This window comes from Sciurus carolinensis, chromosome 5 (assembly GCF_902686445.1).
Source record: "Sciurus carolinensis chromosome 5, mSciCar1.2, whole genome shotgun sequence".
In the NCBI taxonomy this organism is placed as follows: Eukaryota; Metazoa; Chordata; class Mammalia; order Rodentia; family Sciuridae; genus Sciurus; species Sciurus carolinensis.
Genome location: NC_062217.1, coordinates 150,546,139 through 150,570,619, shown reverse-complemented (window position 1 = coordinate 150,570,619; position 24,481 = coordinate 150,546,139). Strand labels below are relative to the sequence as shown.

Here is a 24,481-nt window from a genome sequence, read left to right as displayed (position 1 = left end):
ATCTTCAGCAAAACCAGGGGTAGAAAGGTCTTACCTGTGTTCACACTGCCTGTGTAGCACTTTTCTCCTGCTATGCTGAGCTCATTCCTAGGAGAACACAGACCTTTTTACTTATTCCTAGAGTCTCATGGGGAGCCTGTGCATGTATCTTGCAGCCCCTAAGAAAACCTTCAAGCTGTCTCAAACAGCTGACTCCTTGGACATGAGGGAAGGAAAAGGGAATAGGAAAATGGTTTCTTCTTAGTATTTGCCTCAAATCTTTGGGTCTTAATTTTTATTGTTTTGATTTTCTTAAAAAAATTTTTTTTTTAGTTGTAGACAGACATCATGCCTTTATTTTTATTTATTCCTTTTATGTGGTGCTGAGGATCAAACCCTGTGACTCACACATGCGAGGCAAGTGCTCTGCCACTGAGCCACAATCCCAGCCCCTTGTTTTAATTTTCTTAGGAGCATTTTGACAGTTAAAGACTCTATGGGAAATTATAACCAATTAAACCCTCCTGACTTAAATAGGGTTTGACGTAAGGTTCTGGGCTCATTTTCCTTAGCTTCCAACCTCATCTGTGAAAATTTTTTTTTTTTTTTTGTACAGGCATTGAACCCAGGAGTGCTCTACCACTGAGTAACATCCATATCTTTTTTTCTTTTCTCTTCCATGTTCTACAGTTTCTTTTGAGACAATATCTTGCTACATTGCCTAGACTGCCTTGAGCTTATACTCCTCTTCCTGTCTCCCATTTCTGGCCAAAGTTGTTCTTAAATCCAGGAATTTCTAGAAGGTGTGATAGATTACACTGAGTTTCTTAAATACAGCTTTTACTCCTTACTTCTTCTCTATTTTTATTAGGATCAGTATGCCAATGCATTTTTGCATGATGACAACATGAATTTTCGAGTGAATTACATAGAATGGTAGGTGTGACTTTTGTTCTTATTTTATCAGAGAAAATTTTTTGTTGAGATGAAATTAATCCTACTAGAACAAATATGGATGGGAAATTGTACCAAAAAGCTCTTGCATGACTGCTGTTTAGCAGACTGATGCCTATCATTAGAACTTTTGTGTATCATAGAGCGTTTCTTGCTCAAGAGAATAAAAGAGCCACAACCAGATAGACATTGCAGTGATACCAGATTATATCACTAACATTCCAGTTTCAACTAAGAGATGGGTCTCAGTCTTGTATTTTCAAAATGTAGTGTGATCTTACGTTGACCAAGACTAGATGCTGCAATAATTTACCCATCTGAAAGATGGGACAAATAAAAATATGGAAGATCAGGGACTATCCTAAAGTTTGTAGGTATGTTTAAAAAATATTGCATTGAGTTTAGATTTGAAACTTACTTTTGTTTTTGTATTTGGTACCGTTGTTGCCTTATAGCCTCTTCTTAAGAGCTTTTGTTTTTGTGGTGCTGGGAATTGAACCCAGGGCCTTGTACGTGCCAGGCAAACATGCTATACTTAGCTATATCCCAGACCTTCCTCTTCTTTTCTTAATTATTATTATTTTTATCAGAGAAAAAATACTAATGTACCTCTTTTGCTGTTAATAATACTGTTTATGTAGTATTGATAGAATAAAAGTAAAAACAACAACTTTCCTATTTAGTATGCATCAGTGCCCCTTTAGGACTGTTTCCTTGTTGTGAATTGTATATTTTTGTCATCTACCTTCATTGGAAACTGAGAAGCATTTACAAGTCTTCCTGCCCCCACCCCACCTCCATCACTAGAAAAAGAGAAAGAAAATAATTTTATTTGCATCAGAAACATGATGATAAAATATTGGATATCAGTTCAGTTGTCTGCTAATTTCCTTTCTTCTTTTTGTGTATATGAAGCCTATGAGACACAGGAAGAAGGCAGCAGACAAGAACCTTCCCTGTCGTCCTTTAGTATGTGCAGTACTGGGTGAGTATCATCAAAATTGGCATTTTTTCCAAGACAGTGATAGAGTTTCATGAATAAGATCCTGGTGATGTGTTTCTTTTCAGAGAAGTTCTTAGTTATGTTTCTTCACTGTCATAAAGAAACCATGTTTATGTATGTTTGATAGAGCAACCCCAGTGAATAGAGTGCTCAATAAAGGGTACTGTTGTTCAAAGAAAACCTTTTCCAGAAAGACACATGACTATGTCTAAACTTTATATATGATTTAAATTTTAAAATACTTTACTTTTGATCAAGATTTCAAATTCTTCCCTTCTTTTCATGGTCCACATTGATGTGTCAGGTGGTCAGGAGCCTTGAAGTTCAAGGTTCAGGGATATACAAAACTTCCCCTGAGTAAATGAGGCTGAGATGGGGTTGACAGAGCTGACAGGTAATTTTTTTTCTGCCTAGAATTCTGTATTTTTCTTAGGAGAATTAGAAGGACTCCGTGTGTGTGTGTATGGTATTGGGGATTTTTACCCAGGGGTGCTCTACCACTGAGCACCATCCTCAGCCCTTTTCATTTTTTATTTTGAGACAGGGTCTCCCTAAGTTGCCTGGTCTTTTGATCCTCCTGCTTCAGTCGCCTGAGTAGCTGGGATTATAGGCATATGCTATCAAACCTAGCAATAGAACTCTTTTATTGGTACTGGGGATTGAACCCAGGAGTGCTCAACCACTGAGCCCACTCTCCAGCCCTTTTTTAATATTTTATTTAGAGACAGGGTCTCGCTAAGTTGCTGAGGTTGGCTTTGAATTTGGTGATCCTCCTGCCCCAGCCTCCTTAACCTCTGGGATTACAGGAATGTACCATTGTGCCTAGCCGTAGCCATTTTTTATTTTTTATTTTGAGACAGGGTCTTACTAAGTTACTTAGGGCCTCACTAAGTTGCTGGGTCTAGCTTTGAACCTGAGATTCTCCTGCCTCAGCCCCTTAGCAATAGAACTCTTTCTAAATCTACTTGATGTTAGGAACTGTATAATAAATTCTCTGTTGACTCTGAGAGCTCCACAGATCATATCAGTTGATATCCATCAAACAACATGATAGTGAAATGGGATAGACACAGTTTTAGAACTGATACTGGTTACACAATGTGATCCATAATTTCTTCTTCTGCTTGCCTTATTTCTCTAGTCTCAGAGTACGACTTCCCTCTGGCATTTTGCATTAGTGCCATTGGTTTCCTAGTTCATAAATTTCATGTGTACAATGAAATTTCCCTTGTATTTGAATTTATTCAGGGAATAGGAAAGTGAATTCTTTTTGTTGTTGTTTAATTTCCAAGTGGAAGATGGTGAACAATGTTGCTAACAGTATATAAATAAATTTAAGTGGGTAGAGGATGCCATTCAGCATGAATGCAAGATACACAGTACTCAGAAACCACCCCCCAACTCAGAGGCAAAGAATGAATTATTCTAGTTGATCTAATTTTCCTCCTTTCCCCTTTTAGACCTAATGGTAGAGTTTATTGTAACACACATGATGAAGGAGTTTCCTATGGATCTCTATGTGTAAGTATCATGATTATTTAATACGTGCAAATCTGTTTAAAGATCAAGTGATGGGAAATTTATGGTCTATGTATAGTTAAGAAAAACAAATTTATATGGAAGTCTCAAAGAACATTTTATATATCTTTTCAGAAGGGGAAAAGGTACAAACCACTGTTAGGATTCTGCACATATCTTTGTTATCACTTTTGGCACTTGCATAGGGACCTGGACTGATACCTTGAAGCAGTGAACATAGGGGCTGTTATAATCTAAAGATATGCAATGCCAGCTATGATTTAGTTGTCTCAGAGCTTTAACATTACAGTAGTCAGTAGTAAATAGAACTAAGACAGGAAGAGGTCAAGAGAGAGCTTCTGCTAAGGAGCCAAACAGATACTTCACAGAAGAAGAAATACAATTGATCAACAACATGTTCATAATCTCTAGCAATTAGAACAACGCAAATCAAAAACTACCCTAAGATTTCATCTCACTCCAGTCAGAATGGCAATTATCAAGAATACAAGCAATAAGTATTGATGAGGATATGGGGGAAAAGGCACACTCATACATGTCGGTGGAACTGCAGATTGATGCAACCACTTTGGAAAGCAGTATGAAGATTCCTCAGAAAACTTGGAATGGAACCACCTTTTGACCAGCTATCCCACTCCTCCAGTTATACCCAAAGGACTTCAGATCAGCATACTATAGTAATACAGCCACATCAATGTTTATAGCAGCTCAATTCACAATAGCTAGATTGTGGAACAACCTAGATGCCCTTCACAGATGAATGGATAAAGAAAGTATGGTACATATATACAATGGAATATTACTCAACCTTAAAGAAGAATGAAATTATGGCATTTGCAGGTAAATGGATGGAACTAGTGGATATCATGCTAAGTGAAATAAGCCAATCCCCAAAATCTGAAGGCCGAATGTTTTCTCTGATAAGGGGATGCTGATCCATAGTGGGGGGTGGGTAAGGAAGAACAAAGGAACTTTGGATTATGCGAGGGGAGTGAGGGAGGGGTGGGGTGAGTGGGGAGGGGAAAGACGGTAGATTATGAGACAGACATATTACCCTATATACATGTATGAAAAAAATTTTTTAATAAAAAAAAAAACAGAGATGAAAGGAACAGAACAGAAAGCACAGAGACAAAATCACATGGATATAGTCATCTTTGATGCAGAGATGCCAAAGATTTTGAAGAAAAGATAATAGATAATTTTTATGGTTTGTATGATTTTTTTTAATGTTGGAGCATTGACCTCTGTTTGACACTATGCTTGGGAGATTTCATTCTCACAACTTCTGGTTAAGACATGATTAGTGTCTTTTAAGTGCATGAATTAAAATTCTGAATGGTTTTACATGTTTTAAAAAGAGAGAGAGAGAGAGAGAGAGAGAGATGCGAGAGCGAGAGAGAGAGAGAGAGAGAGAGAGCGCGGCGCGCGAGGTGCGCACGCTTCTGGTTCATTCTTAGCCTACATTGTCCTGCCAGTCTAGCTAGAGCCTTACTAATGGCCTGTCTGGTAGAGTCCTGCCTCCTAAGGAGATCTGATTGTTTTTCACATTTCTGTACAATGATAACAGCTGTAGGTAATTGAAAATCATCATATTTTAATAAAATTTGTTTTTAAGTTTTTTTCTCTCCAAATGTTCTTCTTTATAATATGATACATTGTGTCTCCAAATATGTGTATTTTTTCCTTCCTTCTAAGCATCTTAGTTGATTCTGACAGTAGGGTTCAAACCTCCAGTTTTGGGAGAGAAGAGAGCAATTTGGTGTGCAGCAAGTTTTGTGTATCTTTTTTTTTTGGTACTAGGGATTGAACCCAGGGACATTCTACTACTGAACTGCTTACCCGTTACCCACATTATTTTTTATTTTTGGAAACAGAGACTCATTTAGTTGCTGAGCCTGGCCTAGAACTTTCTATCCTCCTGTCTTAGCCTGTGAAGTCATGGAGATTTCAGGCATGTATCGCCACACCTGGCTCTCAAGTTCTACGTATCTTACTCCTGTGCCAAGTCTAGGATCTAGAGAGGTATAAAGGAGTTTACGTAGAGAAGACCTCCAGCTTTTTAGATTGCATGTATACTGTATAGTCTTGGTTTACTACTTCTGGAGTAATGATATAAATTTTACTTTTAGATAAGTAAGTTGCATTTTCCTTTTTTCCATGTGTTTTGGGTGTTTAGAAGTAAGGCTGGGGCTGGGGCTGGGGTTGTAGCTCAGTGGTTGAGTACTTGCCTAGCACTTGTGAGGCACTGAGTTCATTGCTCAGTGCCACATAAAAATAAATAAATAAAGCATTGTGTTCATAAAAAACAACAACAACAACAACAACAACAAAAAAAAACGGTGGTAAGTCTGGTCCTTAATTTCAGTCAGAGACCAAAGAAGTTGTTTTTTTTTTTCCCCGTGGTGCTGAGTATTGAACTCAGAACCTTGTACATGGGAGGCAAGCATTCTACCAACTGAGCTATATCCCCAGCCCCTGGAAGCTGTCTTTTATAACACTTAGCAAAGAATTTTCTGCTTATTCTAATGGGAATCTCTAAACCTTTAGTTCCTTAAGGGTTAGGTTTATTTTTGCTGTAGACTTTATTTCTATTTTGATTATCTTTTTTCTTCCTTTTTGTTCTAGGGATTGAAAACAGGGCACTTTACCACTGAGCTACATCCCCACCCACTTTATTTTTTATTTTGAGGTAGGGTCTGGCCAAGTTGCTGAGGCTGACCTTGAACTTGTGATCCTCCTGCCTCAGCCCCCCAACTTGCCAGGATTATATGTTTGTACCACTGTGCCTGGAGATTAGCTTATGTTCTAGTTTTAGGATATGCTATTTACTTTGTAGTATAGATCATTGTAGTTCCAGTTTTTTCATTTTACATGTAGGAAACTGTCACTCAGAAGATTAGGTGTTTTTCCCAGGGGTCTTCTGTTTAGTAAGCACCATTGACTGAATTTGAACCCAAATTTTCTTATTATAAAATCCCTGGGCTGTTACCATTCCTTTCTGAGAGTAGTAGTTAACAACTGCTGTGTAACAAACTATCCTACCTAGTAGTTAAAACAAATTCTCACTGTTTCTGTGGTTTAGCAATCCAGGAGAAGTTCAGGTGGAGAGGTTTGGCATAGAGTCTCTCACAGTGCTTGAATCAAAGTGTTAGCTGGGGGCTGCAGTTATTCTGAGTTTCTTCTGGGTCTGCAGAACCTGCTTTCAAGCTTATTTAAAGGTTATTGGCAGACTTCAGTTCTTCAGCACTTGGAACCTCTCCATTTGGTTTTTTCAACATGGCAGCTGGCTTCTTTCCAAAGCAAGTAGTCCAAGTGAGAAAGAAATAGGAGTGTGAGCCTAAGATGGAAAGCCATAGTATCTTTTATAACTTAATCCTACATGACATATCATTTCTTTGAGTTACATGAACCAACTTTGATACAGTGTGGGAAGGGACTATATGAAGGCACTATGATTGAATGTGTCTCCCCCAAATCATATGTTGGACACTTAATCCCCAGTGCAACAGTGTAGGGAGATGGGGTCCTAATGGGAAGTGTTTAGGTCCTCAGGCACCCCCAGTATGAATGGATTAATGCTGATTATAAAAGGGCTGGAGACTGAATTCATACACTTTTTTCCTCCCTCCCTCCCCTTCTCTATGTCTTTCCTTTTCTTTCCTCCTCCTCCTCCTTTCTTGTTCTTTTGTGCATACTTCTGTATACGCCTGCATCTGTGTGTGTACATGTTCTTGCCTTTCCATCTTCCACTATGGAATGATGCACATAGGAGGTCCTTTCCATATGTTGGCATCTTGATATTGGACTTCACAACTTCTAGAACTGTGAGAAATAAATTTCTTTATAAGTGATCCTGTCTGTGGTATTCTGTATGGCAGCACAAAACAGACTGAGACAATGGATGCAAATATCAGAAGGTCAGGATCGTTGGGGGCCATCTTTCAGTCTGGTACTACAGTTGCTTAGCTAGTAAATTGTATAACCAAGATTCATACTCATTTCTCTCTACCTTGGATACTGTACTCTTAACCACTTTTGTGGTAAACAACAAGGAAACGATTTGTATAGAGTGACTGTGCTGATGGGGCATCAGAGAAGGTACAGAGAAGATTGCTTTTGACCTGAGTCATGAAGAAACACTAGGAGTTTTCTATATGGAGTGAGAGAAGGACATACTAGTAGAATACCAGCACGAGCATGTTCAGGGGCTTAGAAACTTCACAATGTGGTGTGTTTGGAGACTAGAAAGTGATTCTGGCTGGTTAGAGTGTAGTGTGCATGGAAGAAGCGTTAAGAGTAGAAAAAATGTGCTTGAGACTAGGTAAATGATGGGGAACAGTTGAAGGTAAGGATGACATGACAGGATTATATGTTTAGTACTGTAGAGATATAGGTAACTGTCTACCCAACCCTCACATTCCTAGCCAGTGAACCTGTACTAAATATCCTGTACCCCAGCCTCTGCCCCCTAGTACCTAACGTCACCCTCAAAAGAGTTTTTGTATTACCTTGCTTTCTTAGGTGCTTTTTCCACTTGTTTTCTAATTGAATATCTCAAGGTTAGGGAAGGTGGAGAAGATAATGAGGCATCAAATTGACAGAGGCTAGGCAAAAGGTCCCACCCTCAGGTTGAATTTACTTTCTTCATTACTACCCATGGGCATATTTCCAGATATTCCTTCTCTCCCCTTCCAACTTCCTTTCCACTTTTTGGAATTTGGAGTATCAAGTCCTTTTAGGTGAACTTCTCTGCTCCCAGGTAAGCATCAGACCAGGGTGCTGCTTTCAGTTCTCATTATGCACAGCTTTTCAGGAGCATACAGTATAATGAGAAATTTGAAGCAAAATAAATTTCTGCCATTTCAGGTAAGTTTATAATCCTCCTGATGAAGTATGAAGAAATATGGAGTATAGAAAGACTTAGTACTTAGAGCCAGAATCTGGGTCAGAAGTGGAGCAATTTTATATCAGTATATGAATGCTGTAGGTAAAGTAATGATAAGGGAAGGTGCTTATACAAAAGAAAGAAAGAAGGAAATAAAGTCTTGCCTGGAGCAGTAAGAGGTAGGAAAACCTAACCAATTAATTTCCAATCCGGATTGTACTCCTCGATTCTTGTTGCTACCTTCATTGCTACCACAGGGTTTGGGAGTGAGAAATAGTCTTCCGGAAGAATAACTGCTTCTTTTTTTTAGGGGGAGGGCAACAGTAGTTATTGAACCCAAGAGTACTTTACCATTGAGTGACATCCCCAGCCCTTTTTATTTTTTATTTTGACTTAGGGTCTGACTAAGTTGTTGAGACTGGTCTTGAATTTTGTATCTTCCTGCCTTACCCTACCAGTTGCTAGGCTGGTATATACCTCTGCACTCATCTGACCTCCTCTTCTTTTTTTTTTTTTTTTTTTTTTTTTTTTTTTTTTGTGGTGCTGGGGATTAGAACCAGGACGTTTTTGCTTGTGAAGCAACCACTCTACCAACCTGAGCTATATCACCCAGCCCTAACCTCTTCTTAACGTTACTCTTATATGGAAAACTTGGACTCAATTCTTAAGTCAGATATTCCCAAACCTGTGGGTAGGACCCAGAAGAGTGGTACAGATTTTAGTAGGTCCTATAAGAAGATTTCAGGAGAAAGTGGGACTACCACTACTCTATATATATATATATATACTATATATATAAGTATATATATATATTATATATTTTTTTTTTTTTATTGTAACACAAATGGGATACATGTTGTTTCTCTGTTTGTACATGGCATAAAGGCATACCATTTGTGTAATCATAAATTTACATAGAGTAATGCTGTTTGATTCATTTTGTTATTTTTTTCCCTTCCCCCCCCACCCCTCCCACCCCTCTTTTCCTCTATACAGTCCTTCCTTCCTCCATTCTTGCCCCCCTCCCTAACCCTAACTCTAACCCTAACACTAACCCCTCCCACCCCCCATTATGTGTCATCATCCACTTATTAGCGATATCATTCGTCCTTTGTTTTTTTGAGATTGGCTTATCTCACTTAGCATGATATTCTCCAATTTCATCCATTGCCTGCAAATGCCATAATTTTATCATTCTTTATGGCTGAGTAATATTCCATTGTATATATATATATATACCACAGTTTCTTTATCCATTCATCAATTGAAGGACATCTAGGTTGGTTCCACAATCTGGCTATTGTGAACTGAGCAGCTGTGAACATTGATGTGGCTGTATCTCTGTAATATGCTGCTTTTAAGTCCTTTGGGTATAGGCCAAGGAGTGGGATAGCATGGGTCAAATGGTGGTTCCATTCCAAGTTTTCTAAGGAGTCTCCTCACTGCTTTCCAGAGTGGCTGCACTAATTTGCAGCCCACCAGCATGTATGAGTGTACCTTTCTCCCCACATCCTCGCCAACACTGTTGTTGCTGTATCTTCGTGATAATTGCCATTCTAATTGGGATGAGATGGATGCTTAGGGTGGTTTTGATTTGCATTTCTCTTATTACTAGAGATGTTGAACATTTTTCCCTATGTTTGTTGATTGCTTGTATATCTTCTTCTGTGACGTGTCTATTCATTTCCTTAGCCCATTTGTCGATTGGATTATTTGCATTCTTGGTGTAGAGCTTTTTGAGTTCTTCTAGATTCTGGAAATTAGTGCTCTATCTGAAGTATGATTGGCAAAGATTTTCTCCCACTTGTAGGCTCTTTCTTCGCATTGCTGATAGTTTCCTTTGCTGAGAGAAAGCTTTTTAGTTTGAATCTATCCCAGTTATTGATTCTTGCTTTATTTCTTGTGCTATGGGAGTCCTGTTGAGGAAGTCTGGTCCTAAGCCGACAGTTGAAGCTCTGGACCTACTTTTTCTTCTAGAAGATGCACGGTCTCTGGTCTGATTCCCGAGGTCCTTAATTCCATTTTGAGTTTAGTTTCGTGCATGGTGAGAGATATGGTTTAGTTTCATTCGTTGCATATGGATTTCCAGATTCTCCCAGCCACATTTGTTGAAGAGGCTATCTTTTCTCCATTGCATATTTTTGGCCCCTTTGTCTAGTATGAGAAAAATTGTATTTATTTGGGTTTGTGTCCGTGTCCTCTATTCTGTACCATTGATCCCTTTCTATTTTGGGTACCAATACCATGCCGTTTTTGTTACTATTGCTTTGTAGTAGAGTTGAAGATCTGGTATTGCGATACCCCCTGCTTCACTCTTCTACTGAGGATTGCTTTAGATATGTCTGGGTTTTTTATTCGTCCAGTCTTGATGATTTCATAATTTCTTGCTCTATTTCTGCTAAGGTACATCATTGGGATTCTAATTGGAATTGCATTGAATCTGTATAGTAGCACTTTTTGGGAGTATGGCCTTTGTGACAATGATTAATTCTTCCTATCCAAGACATGGGAGATCTTTCCATCTTCTGAGGTTTTCTTTAATTTCTTCTCTTTAGTGTTCTGTAGTTCTCATTGTAGAGGTCTTTCACCTCTTTTTGTGAGATTGATTCCCAAGTATTTTATTTTTTTTCGATGCTATTGTGAATGGGGTAGTTTTCCTAATTTCTCTTTCTGAAGATTATCACTTGTGTATAAAAAATGCCTTAGATTTATGTGCATTGATCTTATATCCTGCTACTTTACTGAATTCACTTATGAGATCTAAAAGTTTTCTGGTGGAATTTCCTGGTTTCTCTAAGTATATAATCATATCATCAGCAAACAGGGATAGTTTGAGTTCTTCTTTTCCTATTCATATCCCTTTAATTTCTTTGGTCTGTCTAATTGCTCTGGCTAGAGTTTCAAGGATGATATTGAATAGAAGTGGTGAAAGAGGGCATCCCTGCCTTGTTCCAGTTTTAAGGGGGAATGCTTTCAGTTTTTCACCATTTAGAATGATATTAGCCATGGGCTTAGCATAGATGGCCTTTACAATGTTAAGGAATGTTCCCACTATCCCTATTTTTTCCAGTGTTTTGAGCATGGAGGAGTGCTGTATTTTATCAAATGCTTTTTCTGCATCTATTGAAATAATCATGTGATTCTTGACTTTAAGTCTATTGATATGGTGAATTACATTTATTGATTTCCTGATGTTGAACCAGCCTTGCATCCCTGGGATGAAACCCACCTGATCTTGGTGCACTATCTTTTTAATATGTTTTTGTATGCGATTTGCTAAAATTTTGTTGAGAATTTTTGCGTCGATGTTCATTAAGGATATTGGTCTGAAATTTTCTTTCCTCGATGTGTTTCTGTCTGGTTTAGGTATCGGGATATTGGCGTCATAGAACGATTTTGGGAGGGGTTCCCTCCTCTTCTATTTTATGGAATACTTTGAGAAGTATTGGAATGAGCTCTTTCTTTAAGGTTGTGTAGAACTCGGCTGAAAACCATCTGGTCTGGACTTTTCTTTGTTGGTAGGCTTTGATGACTTCCTCTATTTCATTACTTGAAATTGGTCTATTTAAAATTGTGTATGTCCTCCTCGTTCAGTTTAGGCAATTCATATGTCTCTAAAAACCTGTTGATGTCTTCGAAATTTTCTATTTGGTTGGGAGTATAGATTTTCAAAATAGGCTTCTAATTATGTTTTGATTTCAGTCGTGTCTGTTGTTGATATTCCTTGTTCATTCTGATTTTAGTAATGTTGGGGTTTTCCTCTCGGCTTCTCTTTGTTAGGTGGCTAAAGGTTTATCAATTTTGTTTATTTTTTCGAAGAACCAACTATTATTTTGTCAATTTTTGTATTGTTTCTTTGTTTCAATTTACGTGATTTCAGCTCTGAGTTTAACTATTCCTGTCTTCTACTACTTTGGTCTTGGTCTATTCTTCTTTTTCTAGGGCTTTGAGCTGTATTGTTAGGTTGTTTATTTGTTGAGTTTTACTTCTTTTATTAAATGTGCTCCATGAAATAAATTTTCCTCTAAGTACTGCTTTCATAGTGTCCCAGAGATTTTGATATGAGTTTTCTTTGTTCTCATTTACCTCTAAGAATTTTTAATTTCCTTCTAATATCTTCTGTATCCATTCACTCATATAATAGCATATTGTTTAATCTCAGGTGTTGGAGTAGTTTCTGTTTTTTACCTCTTCTCATTTATTTCTAACTTCAATCCATTATGATCTGATGAATACAAGGTAGTGTCTCTATCTTCTTGTATTTGCTAACATTAGCTTTGTGGCATAATATATGGTCTATTTTAAGAAGAGGATCCATGTGCTGCTGAGAAGAAAGTGATTCACTCAATTGGTTGGATGGTATATTCTATAAATGTCTGTTAGTCTAAAATTATGGATTGTGTTATTGAGATCTATGGTTTCTTTGGTCAATTTTGTTTGGAAGATCTGTCAGTGGTGAGAGAGGAGTGTTAAAATCACCTAGTGTTATTGTGTTACGGTCTATTTGGTTTCTAAAATTGAGAAGGATTGTTTGACATACATGGATTAGCCACTGTTTGGGGCATAGATGTTATGATTGTAATCTTGCTGATTTATGCTTCCCTTAAGCAGATGAAATGTCCTTCTTTATTCCTTCTGACTAACTTTGGCTTGAAGTCCACATTATCTGAATGAGGATGGATAGATACTCCAGCTTTTTTGCTGAGTCCAGTGCATGGTAGTGTTTTTCCCCATCCTTTCACCTTTAGTCTATGGGTATCTCTTTCTATGATGTGAGTCTCTTGCAGGCAACATATTGTTGGATCTTTCTTTTTAATCCAATCTGCCAGTCTATGTCTTTTGATTGATGAATTCAGGCCATTAACATTCAGGGTTATTATTGAGATATGATTTGTATTCCCGGTCATTTGGTTCATTTTTAAAATTTTATTTATTTATTTATTTTTTTTGACACAACTTGGTTCCTCCTTTATTTGACAGTTCCTTTAGGATAATTCCTCCCTTTGCTGATTTGCTTCTTTGTGTTTTATCTCTTCCTCATGGAATATTTTGCTGAGAATGTTCTGTAATGCTGGCTTTCTTTTTGTAAATTCTTTTAGCTTTTGTTTATCATGGAATGATTTTATTTCATCATCAAATTTGAAGGTAAGTTTTGCTGGGTATAAGATTCTTGTTTGGCATCCATTTTCTTTCAGAGCTTGAAAAATGTTGTTCCAGGCCCTTCTAGCTTTTAGGGTCTGGATTGAAAAATCTGCTGATATCTGTATTGGTTTCCCCCTGAATGTAATTTGGTTCTTTTCTCTCACAGCCTTTAAAATTCTGTCTTTATTTAGTATGTTCGGTATTTTCATTATAATGTGCCTTGGTGTGGGTCTGTTGTAATTTTGTGTATTTGGAGTCCTGTAAGCCTCTTGAACTTGATTTTCCATTTCATTCTTCAGATTTGGGAAATTTTCTGATATTATTTCATTGAATAAATTGTTCATTCCTTTGGTTTGTTTCTCTAAGCCTTCCTCAATCCCAATAATTCTCAAATTTGGCCTTTTCATGATATCCCATAGTTTTTGGAGATTCTGTTCATGATTTCTTACCATCTTCTTTGTTTGTTCAACTTTGTTTTCAAGGTTAAATATTTTGTCTTCAATATCTGAGGTTCTGTCTTCCAGGTGTTCTATCCTATTGGTTGTGCTTTCTATGGAGTTCTTAATTTGGTTTATTGTTTCCTTCATTTCAAGGATTCTGTTTGGTTTTTTTTTTCAATATCTCTAACTCTTATGAAATGATCTTTGGCTTCCTGTATTTGCTCTTTAACTGTCGATGGTGCTATCATTCAATGGCCTGCATTGCTCTTTCATCTCATCATTCAATGGCCTGCATTTGCTCTTTCATCTCATCATTCAATGCCTGCATTTGCTCTTTCATCTCATCGTTTGCTTCCCTGATCATTTTAATTATGTAATTCTGAACTCCCTTTCTGTCATTTCTTCTGCCATGCTGTCATTGGATTTTATTGATGTAACATATAGATTTGTTGGGGGGCCTTTTTCTCCCTGTTTTCTCATATTGTTGCAGGAATCAGTGGGTCCTTAAGATATTGCAGATTTCCTCTATTGACTATAGTCCCTGAAGATTACTAGTATATCCCCTCTTATCCTTCAGTAGCCTGCAGGTCTTGAGGAAGTTGATAATGCGGTGCTCCACAAGGGAAGCTGCTCTCTCTAGGGATGGTGACCCTCAGGTGGGGGTATATTCCCTACTAGTAGGCAGAGGTGCCTCCGCTTGTTGACCAATGGTCTCCAAAGGGGAACTAGGCTGCAGGCTGCGGCAAGGCCTCTTTGTGCCGTGTCTTGGTTGACCGTCCTTGTGGGAAAACCTCACCCAGCAGGGAAGACTACCCAGTGGGGAGGTCTCGCTGGTCAGTTCCCCCTCCTAGAGGTTCCCCTCAATCTACAACTACCGCCTGGGCTGGGCTGTCTTCCTCTGCAACGTTCCCAGGGGCCCGGACCTACCTCCTGGGCCTGGGAGCCTCACCCTTCACAGACGAGGTCTCCTTAGGCTGCCTCTCCTCAGAGAATCTGCCGCTGTCCTGGAACTTCGCTCTGCCCCAGGCGTGTCTCTGTGCGGCTCTTCCAGCAAGAAGCTGTCCTGGGACCCGGCTCTGCACCTAATCGCCTGCTATGTGGCCATCCTCTGAGCCGCCACCCTGGAGCCCCGTACCAATAGCTCCGAGACCCAGAGACCCACCACACACCTCTCCTCCGGACAGCCCGCCCGGTTTCGACGCAGTCACTAGGAGTTTAAGCAACTCACTTCGCGTCTCCTCCTCCCGCCAACCGACCGTAGCCCTAGGCAGTTACTCCAAGTCCAAGTGACCCACCCTGTTCCTCCTCCTCCTCGGGGTAACCCCCCGGGTGTTTCAGGACGTGGTCGCTTTGAGTCCGAAACAACTCACCACTCGCCTCCTCATCTGGCACCTGCCTGTGGCTCTGATGCAGTCACTCCTAGACTAAGCGACCCGCCGTGCTTCTCCTCTTCCTCCGGGCAACCCCCCAGTGTTCAGAAGCGGTCGTTCTGAGTCCAAATAGTTCGCCACGCAGCTCCTCTTCTGGCACCTGCCTGTGGCTCTGATGCAGTCACTCCTAGACTAAGCGACCCGCCGTGCTTCTCCTCTTCCTCCGGGAAACCCCCCAGTGTTCAGAAGCGGTCGTTCTGAGTCCAAATAGTTCGCCACGCAGCTCCTCTTCTGGCAACCGCCTGTGCTCTGATGCAGTCACTCCTAGGACTAAGCGACCCGCCACGTTCCTCCTCTTCCTCCGGGCAGCCCCCCCGGTGTTCAGAAGTGGTCGTTCTGAGTCCAAAAACAGCTCGCCACGCAGCTCCTCTTCTGGCAACTGCCTGTGGCTCTGATGCAGTCACTCCTAGACCAAGCGAACCCGCTGCGCTCTCCTCTTCCTCCGGCAACCCCCCGGTGTCAGAAGCGTCGTTCTGAGTCCAAACAGCTCACCATGCAGCTCTTCCTCAGGCAGCCGCCCAGAGCCCCAGTGGTGCTCCAAGTACAAGCGCTGTGCTGAGCTTGCCTCCTCTACGATGATCCCAGTTGTCCGTGTTTACCGCTCCAGTGGGGGAGGGCGTCTCGCCGAGCAACTCTACTTCACAAAGTTCCCTGCGTTCCGGGGCTACCGCCCCCATCCAGGACACCTCCCAACAGGAGAGACTCACCCGGTGGCTTTGAGGTGGTCCCAGGTCTCTCACTATCTCCTCTTTTGAATCCTGCGTCCTGGAGCAACATGAAATGCAGCCGCCCTCTAGTCCGCCATCTTGAAAACCTCCCCCACTATATATTTTAAGGACATAACAGTTATTAAAATTTTCATTCTGAGCTGGGGTTATAGGTCAGTGGTGAGGAGCTTGCCTAGCACAGGTGAGGCACTACAGCGTTCAATCCTTGGTACCACATAAAAACAAATAAATAAAAAATAAAGGTTAAGTTCTTTAAAAATATGTTTTTTCATTCTGCTTGGCAGATAATATAAGTTACTGAGACCAAAGGCTAATGACAGCATCATTTGGGTAACTACAATGACAAGGACAGAGCTTAGGAATAGTGTGTATGGCTGTGGATAAATTTTTTTTTTAAATAGTTGTAGATGGAACAATACCTTTATTATTTTTATGTGGTACTGAGGACCAAGCCCATTACCTCACACATGCTAGGCAAGCACTCTACAACTGAGCCACAACCCCAACCTGTGGATAGACTTTGAATGAACCAGCAGAGTGGTGGCAGCAGGGCTTGGGGTTATAGGTTAGCACCACCTTCTTACTGCTGTGGAGTGACTTAGTGATGTCAGATGGCATTATCAACAGGAGCCAAGGTGCAGGGTGTCTAGAATCTCCCTTTGTGAGAAGACCTGGCACCCAGGGAAGTACCATGCAGGCAGCATTTAGGCACCCTTAGTGGCTACAACAAAGCTATAGCACTGGGGATCTAATGAGAATTTCATGGGGAAATTGATGGAAGAGTTTGTAGAGACTAAGCAAATCATAGCTCAAATAAGGGCATCATTTAGCTAATGACAACTGTATCAAACAGGAGATGGCACCCAATTTCTAAAATTCAGCAAATGATTTGGTAACCACTTTGCCTTGGATCATGAATTCTCATGAATGGTTGTAAATATAATGTCCCATATTTGCCATTTTTTTTTTTCTTGCTGTACTGGGGATTAAACCTAGGACCTCATGAATGATAGGCAAAGACTATATCACTGAGCTAAATTCCCAACCTTTTTTTTTTTTCCCCCAGTCATTATTTATTCTAGAGGGTCTAACACAAGTATACATTTTAAGTTACATTTAACTGTTGTTTCTTTTTAAGTGACCAAGCATGGCTACGTTTTGGTTTTACTGTTTTGCTAGGTGTTTAAGATCAGCTGGTCAAAATTGACCTGTTCCTGTCTGTTAAGAGGTTAGCTGAATTCCCACAGGGGTCACTCACGGGGAACTTGAGAGCAGGCTTCTTAGCTCCTTAAGTGCCTGCCATTCCCTAGGTAGGGTCTCCTTGATGAGATGCTTTCCTCCTCTGCAGCAGGTGCCACTGATGGCTTTTCATCCTCCAGTGGTCTCATCAATCCCTGATCTGGAGGGCTCGGTGGCCCAGAGTTGCAAACTCCTTAGAGAAGTTCTCTTGTTCCTGGATCAGGTTGACTCTGTGTAGTTCTTGTTGGGACCTCCAAATCTGATACCACCATTTACCAGTGACAAGTTCTGCTTCCTCAATATTGAGTTTGAAACACTAGAGAGCACCCAAGCAAGCATATTTAAGCTGGTCTTATTTAAAGGTAATACTACAGACTTCTCCCAGGAGGGAAAGGGAGCCACGACGGATGTTCTGGCAGTCACAGAGAATGAGCACACCCTACATCTTTTATAGGTTAGGGTCATCTTTGTTCTGTTCTCTCCCCTCTTATCTCTCCATCCTGCCTACGCGACTAGGCCCCAAACCTTTTTTTATTAATTAATATTTTTAAAAATATATTTTGAGGCAGACTCTTGCTAAATTGCAAGGGTTAATCTCAAACTTGTGATCCTCCTGTCTCAGCCTTCCGGTAGCTAGGATTCTAGGTATTCATCACCATACCTGGCTTATTGTTTACCATTGGTGATTGATTATACTGGGAATTGAGCCGATGTGCTTTACCACTGAGATATATTCCCAGTAATTTTTGTATCTTACTTTGAGACAGGTCTCACTAAGTTGCCCAGGCTGGCCTTGAACTTATAATCCTCCTGCCTCCAACCTCTTGCATTGTTTTATAGGCGTGTGCCACCTCACCCAGCTGTTTGTCCTTGCTTTTTTGTTATTGTTGTTCTTTTTAATTATACATGATAGTAGAATCAATTCGTGACATATTTATACAAACTTACCTGTTACTTTTAATTATTAGTTTTTTGTTGTTGTTGTTTGTTTTTTTTAACCAGGGAAAAGATTTGTATTTTAGGAAGTAAAAGACTATCAGTATTTTTCCTTTCTAGTTTTACCTGTGACTTTTAAGCTTTCTTTTTAAAATTAATAACTTCTATTTTAAAATATATTATTATATATGGTACATTATAATTATATATGTTTTTAGGGCACAAAGTATTCATGATCTTTGAATATAAAGCTTTCAATAGAGTAATGATGATGCATTCTTTTTCCCCCTTTCCCCTCTGGAAATGATGCTCAAGGGAAAGGTATCGGTGGTGCCTGAGTGATTATTGGCCTCTAAGTGGTTATAGCCCCCTTTTCCCATTGACAAGGGAAGTGGGTTGCACAAGCATTTTGTGTGTGTATGTGTGTGTGTGTGTGTGTGTGAGAGAGAGAAAGAGAGGGAGGGGGAGAGAGAGAGACCATGAGCGAGAGATTGAGATTTATTTACCAGAAATGTTGAATGTGTATGTTCTTTTCTTTTGCATGTGTACGTATTCAGATCCAGTGTCTTTAGTGCCCCACTAAAGAAGTGGTATCTGTGGTGAATTGCACTGTATCCTCAGGTTTACCTATTTTTCTCTTCTTGGTTCCAGACGCTGCATTCAGGTAGTTCATAAACTGCTTTGCTACCAGAAGAAGTGTCGAGTTCGCCTTCATTACACCTGGCGGGGAACTCTGGTCAGGTAACCTTCCCTCTTGACTTCATCCTCTTTTCTTATGCCTTTCAGTGGTACATGAACTGGTCTTAAGGCAGATTTTGTTTTTTTAAACCTTGTAGTTTATTTATGGTGCTTCTATTTTTATTTATCCCTTTTGGCATTTTTATTTTTCAGCCTTTTTCTAATCTAGACCTGGTCATGTCACATACTTTCTCTCCTCTTCCTTCTTCTTTTTTGTCACCTGATAGAAACAATCGAATATTTCCTGAGTTCCAGTGATTCTTCCTTTGTGTAAGATAGGAGTGAGTCAGTGCAAACTTGGATTCTTACTCTGTTCCATTTGGTAGCAGCATATGGACTATAGGGAAACTTCCTCAAGATGAGAAATCCAGGAGGAATGTCATAGGGAGAGGGGGTGGGGATGGAGGTGGAGAGATGGGGGGAATCCTGATCTTTTGTTACATCTGGCATTATTACTGTTTACAGACAGTGTGGATTTTACCACTCCCCCTGTGCCAGAGACAAAACAGCAAATTACAGTGTTACTTTTGTCTTTATATTCATTTGGTAGCCCAGTAAAGTCACTGCTACCCCTGCAGGCGGGAAGTGGCTCTTTTCTAAGGGTGCAATTAGTGCTGACTTCCCACCCTTTCTTTTGTGTGATAAAATTGGAGGTTTTTAGGAAAGCAGAGAAGACATTTTGTCTGAATTAGTTGCTTGCTGATAGGTCCTGTGGCTCTTGTGACCTGGTACAATAGTCATCTTTAGATGATAACAGTGATGAATGGTTGCCCCACCCATGGGGGAGTTTCTGTGTATTCTGAGCAGAAGAGGGCATGTTAATGTCAGAGGCTTTATAAGAAACAGGCCAGTAACCCAGCCCCCTTCCATGGAATTCATCTCATTTGTTGTGACAAATGCTTTCCTCCCAACCCAATTTGGCTATCTAAATTTAGTCTTCCATAATGGGAAGTAGAGATATTTAATTAATGGATTAGCAAAATTTTTGCAGTTTTTTGCCTATGGCAGTGAAGAGGGGGAGGGGAGCAGGAGAATCATGCTAATTGGCAATAGTGACCTTTTGGTGTTTTAGGAGGGAGGAGTATGATTGTGTGAGAACTTGAGATTAAGATATCAGAAGTGCTGAAGAGAGATCAAGAGAGTTTGAAAAGACTGGCCTGGGGTTGTGGCTCAGTGGTAGAGCACTTGCCTAGCATGTATGAGGCACTGTGTTTGATCCTCAGCACAGCATATAAATAAATAAACAAACAAAAAAAAAGAGTTTGAAAAGACTAAAGTTAGTAGAGTTTCTTAGCAATATTTCTTTTTGATATAAAGGGCTCCTATTGTTGCCTATAGATAATATGATTGACTCTAAAAGTCTAGAACTAAAGAGAAAACGCAAAAATGATGCAAATCAGCATATTTGGTATAGTCAAAGGAGTTAGAGCAAATGGAAATAGTTTATGTCCATAACTGGGATGAAGTTATACATTGTAGTATTCAAAAATGGTGGGTAGTAGTTGTTTCTGCTTACTGCTTCTGAGTCCCTTCTGGTTTTTTTTTTTTTTTTTTTTTTTTCTTTTTTTGCAGTACTGGGGATCGAACTCAGGGCCTTGTGCTTGCAAGGCAAGCACTCCACCAGCTGAGCTATCTCCCCAACCCCCCTTCTGGTTTTATTTTCTCTTTTTTCCTTTTATCTTTCCTTTCTGTCCTGACTATCCTAACTCTCGCCCTTGTGATCTCTCTGGCTTTCTCCATCCTCATTATCCATTGTCCTCTTTTTCATTATCCTATTCCACATTGCTCTCTGCATGACCCTGTTCTGTCCCCTAGATCCCCAAGGCTTCTTGTTGCTCTCCTCCTTCCATCTTATATTCCCTGTCCTCTTGTTAAATTGACCTTTTTATCATTGTGAACCATATTTCCAGTCCTTTGTGCTATCGTCATCTTACATTTTATTTTTACAAGTGTCATAAACCCCAGAATGCATTGCTATCATTTTTATTGAAACTGATTATCATTTTTTAAAATAATTTATTTATTTGGTACTGGGGATTGAATCTAGGGCCTGTGCATTCTAGGACTCTACCATTGAGCTACATCCCAGCCCTCTTTATTTTGAGATAGGTCTTGCTTAGTTGTCAAGGCTGACCTCAAACTTTTAATCCTCTTGCCTCAGTTTCCTGAGTAACTGGAATTATAGGCATGTGCCAGCCAGATGATTATCTTTTTCTTTTTTCTTTCTTCATTCCTTCCCTCCTCCCTCCTTCCCTCCCTCCCTCCCTGTTTCTTTCCTTCCTTCCTTCCTTCCTTCCATCCATCCATCAGGGATTGAACCCAGGGGGCTTAACCAGTGAGCCACTTCCTTAGCCTGTTTTTTATTTTGAGGTAGGATCTCACTAAGATGCTTAGGGCCTTGCTAGGTTGCTGAGGCTGGCTTTGAATTTGTGATCCTCCTGCCTTAGCCTCCCAAGTTGCTGAGATTACAGGCATGCACCACTCTGCCCAGCCAGATGATTATCTTCTAAAAAGAGATTTTAAAATGTCTTTTATCTTAATCTTTTCTGACCCTTAGTATGTTACCATTTTGGCTAGTAACTTGTGAAGATGATCATCCTTTATCTTGTGTTGGTTGGTTGACTTTGTTTTTAAGAACGTCTCTCATGTTCAGCACTGTTTGTAATCATGTGCTATCTCAGGACTGATTGGTTTGCATTCTGAGGCCCTTGATGGGTTGATGGGAGGTGTATATGAGTGTTGTTAGTGAAGCCTTAGTGACTGCTTGTTCCAAAGGCATGGATACTTGAATTAGAGTTCTGTACCGAAAGAGGTTAGCTCCTTTTCCTATATAAACAGAGTGAGCCATCCTGGAACCTGGCTCTCTGTATTCATACGTGTAATGTACTTTGAGATGAAGAGCAGCAGGTGTTAATGAAAGCTGAAAAATACAACACTGTATCCACTGCAGTCAGAGCCCACAGTAACGTATAATATTGCATTCAGTGAATACAAGTGTGGCTATGGTAGATCCACCCACTGCTTGGCTGGAACTACCCCTCTTATGTTGGAATGCCCATGTTTTCACTCTTTCTTTGCCTTCTAGACTTTTGGACATGAGGGAGGTGTGTGAAATTCATCACGGAAAATATGCTTTTGTGGGTATATGCTTGCCCATGCATGTACCGCAAACTATAACTGAATTTTATTTATAAATTAAATAGTAGACATGTGTTAGATTGGACACATAGGAGTCCTTTGATATCTAGATACAATCAGCCAGTATCCAAATGCCTTTTTCATTTGGAAATTGAACATGTAGTGTCAGTGTACTTTAAGTGCTGATTTTTATTCCAGTGCTGTTTGACTACTATTGTTTGTCATTGTTGGGAAGATAGCCAGAGTTTCCCCAGATTTCCATAATGAATTCCCAGGAGTGGTTTATGGATGAGGAGGAACTAGCTGTATTAGTTGGAGGTTCAGTTTTGCCTGATATGCTTTTCCTACTGTTTTACAGATAAAAAGCCCTGACCTACTCCTTACTGTCTCCTGTCTATTTATATGATGCCTGTCACCATGGTATCTGAGTATGTAGGAAAATATATTTAGGCTAACTTGAACTAGAATATGAAAGGAAGAAGTCCTGCCTGTCTTACATTACCTTCCTATTTAGTAATAATTATTTTCTATCAAGTTTGGAAGCTCTTCTCTGACAGCTCCTAATTTGGGTAAAAGCTTATGTTCTAAAACTCTCCTTTGATAGAGAAAAATGGGTTTTAGGGTAAGACCCTAGTGGAACAGTTCTTTAACTCTGCTCTTCATTTCCAGAGACATGTCCATTGGCACATGTGTATCTTGCTTGTAATTTCAAGGGCATCTTAGTGTTCAATTACATTTTTTTTTTTTTTTTCTGGTCATACTGCATTCCTACTGGGGATGTTTATCAATTTCCTTTCTGAACTGCTTGAGACTGTAGACCATTTTGCTCACTATATCTAATTTCCTGTATGTTCCTATAGTACTTTGGGCTTCTGTTTTAGTTCATCACATTGTTTTGCTATGTTTGTACATTTGTACAGTGATTTATTTAAATATCTGTTTTTCCTCTCAAAGCATTGCTAAGGGGCTGGGGTTGTAGCTTAGTGGTAGAGCACCTGCCTGGCATGTGTGACACTGGGTTCAATCCTCAGCACCACATAAAAATAAATAAATAAAATAAAGGTATTACATCCATCTGCAACTTAAAAAAATAGAGTTCCTGAAGGGTAGGGCCTATGTTTTAATCATTGTTTTATCCCTATCAGTTTGTATGACTTTTAATTGGGACTCAGAAAATATTTGAATGAATAAATAGGGAGGGGAAGAGGTATGGGAGTAGGAAGGATAGTAGAGTGAAGCAGACATTATTACCTCCTGTACATATATGACTGTATAACTGATGTGATCCTATAATATGTACAATCAGAAAAATGAGAAATTATATTCCATTTATGTATGATTTATCAAAATGCAGACATGCATTCTACTGTCATATATAACTAATTAGAACAAATTTAAAAATTTCAAAAAATGAATATGAAGAATTTATTTCCATTAGTAATTAGTCATCATTCCCCTAAAGCAGAATGTTGTGTTTGGGCTTCATAATATCCATAATAGAATCCAGTAGGATGGTTGTTGTCATGTTTCTGACAAGCTGATTTCATCACCTTTGATAGGACCAACCATCCAACTTAGTTTTATTTGAGTTGTAGGTAATCTCTCTTTCCTTTGTCTCTTTGTAACTTTACCCACAGATGCATGGATTGCTTTTAACCACGTAAAAATGGAAACTGATGGTTTCTAAGGCATTAACCAAAGAATGAATAGAATGTTTAGAGAGAAGCCTGCAGTTATTGGAAAGGGAACTACTTGAACAGAGCCTCCTGGGTTTATATTATTTTACTTCCACTAGAGGCAGGAGGGATATCAGAAAGGCAGCCTGCATTTAAATAGTATGATTTTCCAAAGTCAGAAAACATGAATTGGTTTCTGTGTGTTTGTATATGGGGGGTAGTGGGGATTGAACCCAGGGATGCTGTGCCACTGAACTACATCCCTGGTGCTTTTTTTTTTTTTTTTTTTTTTAATATTTTTTTAGTTGTAGATGGACACCATACCTTTATTTAATTTATTTATTTTTATGTGGTGCTGAGAATCAAACCCAGTACCTCACATGTGCTAGGCAAGTGCTCTTTCACTGAGCGACAACTCCAGCCTCCTAGGGCTTTTATAAAAACTTTTTTATTATGAGATAGAGTCTCACTGAGTTGGTGATGCTGACCTTGAACTTGAGATCCTCCTCTAAACCTCAAGTAACTGTGATTACAGGCATGCACCATCATGCCCAGCACATGGTTTGATTTAAAAGCAGATTTATACTGACGTTTTTACTCAACATTTATCTGTGGATCCCAGTCCTTCTTACCCTTTCACTCTGTCATATT

The 24,481-nt window shown here is 39.6% G+C and overlaps 1 protein-coding gene across 1 annotated transcript in view; it reads left to right on the top strand.

The window, feature by feature from the left end:
• The window catches only part of Armh3 (armadillo like helical domain containing 3), a 195,373-nt gene that overhangs the window by 57,834 nt on the left and 113,058 nt on the right, over positions 1-24,481 (top strand). The window contains 6 exon segments of the mRNA XM_047553500.1: positions 851-902; positions 905-915; positions 1,849-1,918; positions 3,397-3,457; positions 18,930-19,005; positions 19,007-19,019. Of these exon segments, the coding sequence (XP_047409456.1) occupies positions 851-902; positions 905-915; positions 1,849-1,918; positions 3,397-3,457; positions 18,930-19,005; positions 19,007-19,019 (283 nt within the window).